General features: G+C 36.4%; 1 protein-coding gene across 1 annotated transcript; it reads left to right on the top strand.

Moving 5' to 3' along the window:
* The first annotated feature begins 7,453 nt into the window (after nucleotides 1–7,453).
* LOC125252463 (protein krueppel-like) lies at nucleotides 7,454–9,085 on the top strand. The gene is made up of 2 exons (XM_048165792.1): nucleotides 7,454–7,497; nucleotides 8,254–9,085. The coding sequence occupies exon 2, from the start codon at nucleotides 8,586–8,588 to the stop codon at nucleotides 8,973–8,975; it is 390 nt and encodes a 129-aa protein (XP_048021749.1). The 5' UTR covers nucleotides 7,454–7,497; nucleotides 8,254–8,585; the 3' UTR covers nucleotides 8,976–9,085.
* The last annotated feature ends 687 nt before the right edge of the window (nucleotides 9,086–9,772 follow it).

Raw genomic sequence — 9,772 nt, 5'->3', positions numbered from 1 at the left:
CTGAGAAAATGCACTCTGCTTTAACTGGCAGTGGAAAAAAAAAGGGAAGTGCATGTTTCCCGCAAAGGGAGGCCAAAAAAAAAAAAAGTCACAATTGCCTGAATGTCATCTGGATATGGACATTTTATCAGCTACTAGTATAGGGCGCTAACCATTTTTAACTATTATGACAACACTAAGGACGAACCAAATGCTGGAGTTCAATTTAGCAACATGCTTTAATTACAGCATTAGATGACATTCAAAAAAAGAAACATTAAATGTAATGAATACAAAAATCACCTATACGTCTGAGGCTGAGACTAGTAATGCATATATATATATATATATATATATATATATATATATATATATATATATATATATATATATATATATATATATATATAGGGGTGTAATGGTACACAAACATGACGGTTCGGTACGTACCTTTGTATTGAAGTCATGGTTCGGTACGGTTCTGTACAGCAGGGGGAAGAAAATTAAACTTAAAATAGCTTTTTTCTGGTAACACTTTATTTTACAGTGTCATTGTTACATGTAGTTACTATAGTAATAACTATAAATTATGCATAACAACTAACCCTTGATCAAACCAAACCCTAATCCTAACCCTATAGTAAGTACATGAAGCTACTTAACATTACTCAGTACTTCAATGTATAGTTACAGTGTATCAAAGACACCTTAAAATAAAGTGTTACCCCTTTTTTTATTAAACTGGTTTATTTGAACAAATGTGATGTAATGCTATGTGAGATATTATTTTCAAGCTGTTTTATTGATATCTTTACACAGTTGAAACAGTGGTTGAGAGGTTACATGTAAACATCGATCGATCGTCTCTTTTTCTTCTGCGCTTTTTACTGGTAGCAAACATTGTTGCATTACCGCATGCACCCCCTTCTGGATTGGAGTGTGATCGCCTGTGACTGACTGTATTTGTCATGTGACTGCATGTACCAAACTGTGACGCCCGTACCGTACAGTTTGGGATGAATACATGTACCGCTACACCCCTAATATGCATATATATATACGTGTACACTGGCGTTCGACGCATGCGCAGTTTTGAGCAATCTCTCACCACGAGTTACAACCCATGTAAATATCTTTGTATTCTTTCATGCTAGAGTTGTACAAATGAGGGTACTTTCTAACCGTTTCACACAATATCTCGTCTATATAGGCCTCCATTGTCGCTGTAGCTTGCATGCGTTCCGTCTGTTCTGTTTATGCAGTTTTTCTCTGAGTACCTTGTGAATTAATGCACCCAGGGCACAGTTGCCACTTTGTGGATAAACAAATTACTTGTGCATGTGTGATCTGCACATACAAGTTACAAAAATCTGGCGGTGTGCGTACAGTACGTGTGTACTCTTCTGATGACGAAAGCCACGTGCACTGTACACTGACCCTTTCGTATGTGTAAAAAGTGAAATATACTTCAGACACACAACATCGATGTTCTCGAATGAATTGCATGCCAGTCTGTCGGACATCGACTTTACATTTTCACGCCCCAAGCATGATGCTGAACAAAACGAACTGTGATCGGTTGCCTCTGGGTGGGTGTAGAGTCCAGAGCTGCGATAGAGTTCAGACATTCTGCCGTCAGTCTGGCGCATCAAGTGTTAAATAAGTACATTCTTTTTATTTTTGCAGCAATTCTCTGTCTATTGCAAGATAATAATAATTGTTATGTTATCTTGAACTCAAAAACACAAAGAACAGTCATGGGATTATGGTAAAGGTCATCATCAACCAAGATGGTGTAATGACTGAGATAAATCAGACCCAAATATTTGTTTTATTTAACAAATATTCTTAACACCCTCACTGAATGCATGCCAAGGTGTCTGCCCAACCCCCAAGGTAATAGAACTGGTTGCCATGTTTTTTTTTATGACCCTGAACTATGCAGACATAAAATTATTCATGAGTCAAGTTACAGGGAAGGCACAAAGCCTGTAGAAACAGACTCTCCTGCATTCATTTATAGATGAACTGATCTATACATGCATCCCAGAACAATGTGTGTATGATTATAACTGTCTTGTAAAGGGGCTCTTGCAAGGCATGTTGCTTTACGCACATTTTATGAGTGAACTATTAGTTTAGATAACCCTTGGTATACCGTGTCTCCTATCAAATTAATGCTCATTTCACAACATATTTTTATGTAAATGACTTCCTCATTGGATGCAGTGTGTGTTTGTTGCATTAATTGGAGTATAAAGGGAAACAAATCCACACGGCCCAGTTTAATCATGCTCAGTCATCAAAGCTCCCACAGGAGGAATTTTGCCGCTCGGAAATCCTACCTATCTCATTGGTTAGGTCAACCCTCAGGGGTGTGACTTCTCACAGATCTTAAAAGCCAGCGCACAATGCTCCTCCCTCTCTCTCGTTTCTTCAACAGACTGAAGAGACCCCCTGCTGGGCAGCCTCTTCAGGCCAAGGCCTGAGGGCGTGGGCCTGCCCTACACCCCAGCCAAGTGCTTAACTAGGAAAGAAAAGGACTCTTTCACACTAAGATTCAAACTAACCATGCAAGTTTGTGATCGGTTCTTCATTCAACACAGAAGACATTGATTGCACCTTCAGCACCATTGGACTGAATTCTCAGGACATCCTACGGCAACAGAGTATCCAGACGCTCTTCAAAAAGGCAGAGGCCCAATGCAAGTATCGTACGATATATTAAATTGCTGCTAGTTAGTTAAAGTTGTGAACCGCCTTTGTTAACAAAGGAGCTTTGTAATGAATACTGATGATTCTTTCCGGGTTTTTGACTTTTCCCCATAGGTCCTCGTTTCAGGCTACTCAACCAACAGTGCAATGCAACCAAACTAGATTAGGAAAGACAGAAGTGTGTGGGCATAGAGGGATTCCCCATGGCTCCTAACCACTGTTATTTCCTGATTCCTACTTCAATGAGACTTAAAAAAACAGGCCCAACAAAAAAGGAACAAATAACTCTTTTGTTGTTCTTTCTGATTCAAGCTATGCTATCCTAAAACCACATACATGCAAAGGATCTGGATGGATAAACCCCCTTAAACTCCCTTAACTGAATGAAAATTTCAGCATTAAAGTCGTCTACATGCAACCGTCACTTGCACATATAAACTGCATCCTAATTCAGAGGCTGCATCCTTCAAATGCTGCATTCCCTGCAAATCTTATTTAAAGCAAAGATAACTATCGTGATCTATATATCATTTATCATGAAATAAAATTACCCATACTGTGAAATAAGATTTTCTGCATGGAAGGTTTTGGGTTTGACAATCATATTAAATTAAATTGTGTGTGAACAGTATTATTACAGTACAGTAACAGTACTTATTCGGGAGTGACTCCAGATCTTGCATTAGTCTCCAAAACAATGTCTTTAGTTTGGTTCTGCACTTATTTAATTTAATTCCAGAAATCACTAGCTAAACTTTCTGGTAGCAAATTAATTTGTAAAATGTAGCTGTTAGTCCTGTAAATAATCAAACTATGTGCATAGAGAATGTGTTTAGATGCTCAGATAACAAATGAACTGAGCTCTGTGTATCAAGTTCATAGATGTGTTGAAGTTCAATGCTTTCACTTTCATATTTAATGTAAAATGAGTCAATGTTGATGATAAATTTGCAGATAAGAATGCTATTTCTGTTTCTTCACTCTATTACTTCTTTCTCATCTCCTCACATCTACACTTTAATTTAGATTTGGTTTGGTTTCTACCGTCAATGTGTCACCGTAATCTATAATCAGATTTAACTTGAAATTCGTTCCTCCTTCTAGGTGCCTGGTTTTGTCTATAAATACTGTCATTCTGTGTTACAATATATAATATTTCAGTCATTTTGTAATCCAGTGTTGTCCATGAATTCTTATATCAGGATGGATGCTGATTTCCCCATATTGAAAGCATTAGATTTTTGTAAACCAGCTGCTTTTGTTGGCTAATGTCCATGTTTGTGTGTGTTAAAAGTGCTCAGTGGACAACACATGTAACTTCAGGGCTGTTTATGATCAGCCTGGACTGAACGGTGCTTTCCAAACCACTCGATTATGACCTCTATTAACCACTGCTGGACATGATAAACCACAGACACGTTCTGCAGGGGGAATTAAAAAACATTTATAATTGTTGTTTAAAAAATGAACACTTTAGCCGTGTGGGCTTTTAGAAAATCTTTTGACACTGAAACTAGTTTGCACTAGTTTAATTAGTCCACTGCCAATTTCCAACAGTGGACATTCATGCATTAAATAAAGAGTCATTTTTGCCCTTTTTTCTGAAAGTCATTGAACATTTTTGGATTATACACTCCATATACATGATTTAATAATATTTTCACACTTCTTGCATTATTTGACAGCTTGATTGGAAATTACGTGCAATAAAAACATTGTTTTTCGTAATTTTCTTCACACAAGCTAAAGAAACACTTGAAGTGCTTTCCATGCATTATTTTCAGGACAGGCTTCTACAGTAATGCAGTGTAAAAAGTGAAGCATTTCAGCATGTAGAATAAAGGCACAAAGCATGATTAGATCACTGACACTAACTGAACAATGATCCACCTAAACACTTTGACTCTGTACTGTTATGGCTACAAATGCAGCTACCTGCACAAGCAATGAGAACTAAGTGGTCAATGTGGAACACACTAAATAGGCAGCAACTGTGTGCAACAATGCAGCACAAGCACAAGCAGATATTTTTTAAACATATATTTAAAAAAATACAAAAAAGTCAAAATATAGGTCAAAAAATATATCTCTAATATAGACATAAAAATATATAATTATTAATATTATTTATTTATTAATATATATGTATGTATGTATATATATACATTACTGTGCAAAAGTCTTAGGCATGTCAGTATTTTCACCTCCCCAAACATGGTTTTAAGCCGTTATTTATATATTTTTCTAGTGTGTCAGTAGGAAACATCAGTTTACATTTCCAAACATTCATTTTGCCATTAATTGTAATAATCCAGTGAGATTTTTGAATGCACAAGGAGTCTGACAACAGCCGGTGCTTCACACCGAGATCTGATCTCACCATCACTGAGTCTGTCTGTGATTCAGAGACAAACTTCCAGAAGAACTGTGGCCGTGTCTCCAAGACACTTGAAGAATCCTTCCTCCAAAGATACGGTACTGTGAAGTAGGGGTGTAACGGTACGCATATACGTGAATTCACGAGGCAAATTCCAAATGGAAGTGATCATCCCTAAGTGATCGTATGTAGCAGTTTGGAATGCACTTGGCAAAGGGAGCGTAATTAATTTCCTCATTATCTTCAGCTGGGATGTTCCCGTGACGTGAATAATGTTGCTCATGTTATGCCTTTAGATTCCTCATATATATATATATATATATATATATATATATATATATATATATATATATATATATATATATATATATATATGTAAATACATTTATATTGTCCCAAATATATTTTTAAAGAATACATTTTGGGTAAATCCCAGATTGGAAATGCATTTTCTTGTCTCCTGAAGTACATTTACTAATATATTTTAGCATGTAAAGGGTTAAATGAAATATATTTTAAATTTGAAAAATATAATATCTCTAGCATGACTAGGCACATATATATATATATATGTGCCTAGTCATGCTAGAGAGAGGAAGTGTTGCCACATGTTCGCTAAAAGGATCGTAAACATTCTCTTTGTGAGGAAGATTAATGTCCTGTTTATGAGAAGGATGTTCAGCCCTTCTCAAACAATCACAAAGTCAAATATAAGCTTTATAATACAGCAGCTGCTGATAAACATTTGAGTGAACAAGGAACAAGGAAACTGACCAAACACTAACATGAATGTGATCTTTCATAACAGCCTTCATAATAGTGCTGCTGCCAGAAAAAACCTGTTCCTTGTAATAGTTTCTCCCTCCTCTTTTCTTTTCACTTCCTGGTGACCTTTAGGAAAAAAATATTTGAGGAAACACTTCATTCTATTTATTGTCCTGTAGTTCTATTAAATTCTCTCATGTTCTGTTTAATAATTTTATACATTGAGGTCATTGTGTTAGTCGGCTTGAATGCTGCTGTCGTTAAAACATGCAAAAACAGGATAAATGCATAGTAATATAATTTGTTGCAAACATATTGTAAGACTGAAGAATAAAAGCTTTCTTGACTTTTGGACCCCATTGCATGCCTTTCTCAGTAAAAGCAAAAATGATTGACTTCCTCCCTCTCTCCTGAGGGATGCAGGAAGTGGTACAAAAGGTATTATCTTCCTCCCTTCACTGTGAGCTAATCATTAACAGAGTCAGAGAAGGAAGTGAATAAACAAACAAGTCAGCACGTGCTAGATTCCCGCACAAGATTTCCCTATAGATTCAGAAGAAACTTTTTTATCAGTTAAAATTATAGGCGCACAAAACTACACAAAGAACATACATGGGTCAGTGGTGTGAAGCTAATTTAGTTTATCCTAAAAAAAAAAAAAAAATCATACACATAGTGACTTGAATATAAGCTACACCTCTTCTGTGATTTTTTAGTTTCCAGTTTTAATTTTAATTTTCCAAAGCTGCTTTGACGCTTCACCAAAGTAAAGTGATTAACAAGACAGCATGTTGCTGTCATTAAGTCAAATGGAATGAAGTTGAAAGTGAAAATACAGTGCGCTGTAGCGCTACTGCCATCTCGTGGTTGAAAGTGGCACCAACATCCCTAAAGTTCCGATTCTCTTTAATCAGATCTCACATAGCCAAAATTGTTTTATATAAATGAATGTTTAACACACACGCTCGCGCATTACAGTTTAAAAAAAACAAATGCAATTTTTTTTAAAGTGCTTCATTATAATGATTGCTTTGCTTAGAATATTACCAAAACATCAATACACATTCAAAAAGTGATTTAAAGAGGGCTACCACTACAATGAAAGCCCACTTCACATTCTAGCCCGTTAGATGGCGGAATGCACCGTCAATACAGCAGAAGACAACGAAGAAGAAGAGTAACGCTGGTAAACAACAGTTGAAAATGTTGGGGAATGTTCCCATCTTCAGTTATTCCAGGAGAAACAACTGACTTCTACATGCCATGCTAGAGGAGAATGAGAGCATGAGTGATTCAGAAGCCTGCAGAATGAAGAAAGATGATCCTGAGCAACAAACAGGTTGGTGTCTGTATTGATTCCTCACTGATGATTGTTGAAGAACATTCAGGTCACAAACCTTAATGCATTTCAGCAGATTTGGTGGTGGTAGATAAATATAAATATGACATAATGCATATAAATAATAATAATGCTTGATATTTAACATTAGAGGATTAGTTCACTTTCAAATTAAAATTTCCTGATGATTTACTCACCCCCATGTCATCCAAGATGTTCATGTCTTTCTTTCTTCAGTTGAAAAGTAATTAAGATTTTTGATGAAAACATTCCAGGATTTTTCTCCATATAGTGGACTTCACTGGAGCCCAAACGATTGAAGGTCAAAAATGGCTTATTCCTTGTCTTATTCCCAGACAAAGAATAAGGGTCTTATCTAGAGAAACCATTTTATAAAAAAATACAAAACTTATATAAGTTTTAACCATAAATGCTCATCTTCAACTAGCTCTCTTCTTCTTCTCTATTTGAATTCCAGCAGTTTAGACACTGCTAAGTGTATTACTGCCCTCCACAGGTCAAAGTTTGAACTAATTGTCATATACAATATGCTTGTGCAAGTATAAATGACAATTCAGTTCAAACTTTGACCTGTGGAGGGCAGTAATACGCTTAGCAAAGTCTAAACTGCTGGAATTCAAATAGAGAAGAAGAAGAGATTAATTTTTTTTAGAAAATGAGCGATGGTTTCTCTAGATAAGACCCTTATTTCTCATCTGGGATCGCTTAAAACTGTAATTTTGACCTTAACATCTTGGATGACATTGGGGTGAGTAAATTATCAGGAAATTTTAATTTGAAAGTGAACTAATCCTTTAAAATATAACTAGAACTAGAATTAACTTAATATAAGTTACTATTAGATAGATAGATATTGGCTTGATCTCTATGTTTAGGCATGCATATAATATAATCTTGTGTGATTTCAGTGCAATAAAGTCTTTTTTTTTTTTTTCAGATCTCAGTGCATCAGTTTTCATCATCTTGGTTGTGAAGTGTCTGGATAATGTTTTAAATCACATTTTTCCCTTTTTAATTTAATTGTGACTCTTTAATATGTTTTAACATGTCATTTCAGATCTGTTGGAAGTCATTGAATTGGAGGTTTTACCTAATCATTTCTTAACTGGAGAAAAATCTTCAAGCCGCTCACAGACCAAACAGAGAACAAGAGCCAAAACATCTTTCCTCTGCCCTCACTGTGGAAAGAGATTCACACGTAAAGGAGACTTCATCAGACACGAACGGATCCACACTGGAGAGAAGCCCTTCACGTGCCCTGAGTGTGGAAAGAGTTTCACGTTAGCAGACGGACTCAAAAAGCATCTGCGCTCTCACTCTGGAGTCAGATCGTTTAAGTGTGATCAGTGTGGAAAGACATTTATTTTGCCATCGCACCTGAAGAGACACATGATAATCCATGCAGATTTGAAGCCTTACTCGTGTTCTCTTTGTGGAAAGAGTTTTTCTCAGCTAGACTGTTTGAAAAAGCATCAGAAAACACACAGCGGTGCGAAACCTCACATGTGCTTCGAGTGCGGGAACGCCTTCCATTCATCCGACACCTTGAAGCGACACCGGAGGATTCACACCGGAGAGAAACCGTACAAGTGCTCCGACTGCGGCAAGAGTTTCACTCAGTCGGGACACCTGAAACAACACGAGAGAGTTCATACGGGAGAGAAGCCGTACTACTGCTCGCTTTGTGGGAGGAGTTTCAGCACATCGAGGAATCTGCCGGCTCATATGAAAAAACATTGTCCGGACACTTATCAGATCAAGAAAGATGATGGAAACTGATGCTGTGAGATCTGTGCAAATCACTCAAGACTATTCTCTATTGTTACAGCATGGATAAAAATATATCATCATATCAATAAATAAATAAGATCAGTTTGGTCATTTCAGCATTCCTATAGTGTAATTTGCAAAAAAAGGAATTGATATTACCTACAGAGGAAAAAGCACAAAGCAACATTACATGCATCATTTCCTCATTTTATAGTCACCATGAAGTCATAATTGACTATTCTTATTTTTAAGGAATATTGCAGTATTTATTATATATGATTTATCCATGCACATCATTATTTTTTTTAATATATTTAACTTCCCCTATTGCAGCAGCTTCTCTTCTATGATGATGAGGCCAACCTGTCAATCACATGAAATCCACCAATAGAGTACCTCAGGGATGACGTGTTTTTGTTGGCCAACCCGGAAGTTAGCGCCACACGGGTTCCCTCGATCGAAAGCCTATGCATTTTTCCCATAGACTTTTGGAAAATCGCAAAAAATAAGCTCTGTGTTTAACAAAGGGTTATGACACTTACACGTTTTGTCTATCAAGATAATCTTTACAAGTTAAAACAACATTTATACATTTTGAAGCCTAAATAAAGTGGTCAGATATAAAAGGCTAACAGTAGGCTATAAACGGACTACAGCACACCATGATCAACGTCACCACCACCAAGGTTCCTCAAACTTTATTTAGAAAACAACTTTATTTAAAAACATGCTCACTGATTATGATCTGTACTGTTATGAATACTTATCCACTTTTTCATGAGAAATACTGTCCAAATGTCCTGTTT

The sequence above is a fragment of the Megalobrama amblycephala genome, linkage group LG18 (assembly GCF_018812025.1).
Source record: "Megalobrama amblycephala isolate DHTTF-2021 linkage group LG18, ASM1881202v1, whole genome shotgun sequence".
In the NCBI taxonomy this organism is placed as follows: Eukaryota; Metazoa; Chordata; class Actinopteri; order Cypriniformes; family Xenocyprididae; genus Megalobrama; species Megalobrama amblycephala.
Note: the sequence above shows the minus strand (reverse complement) of the source record. Positions and strands in the feature narration are given on the sequence as shown.

What these genes read in the sequence shown, in the direction of transcription:
- LOC125252463 (XM_048165792.1), top strand. Translation starts at nt 8,586, where the DNA reads ATGATAATCCATGCAGATTTGAAGCCTTACTCGTGTTCTCTTTGTGGA.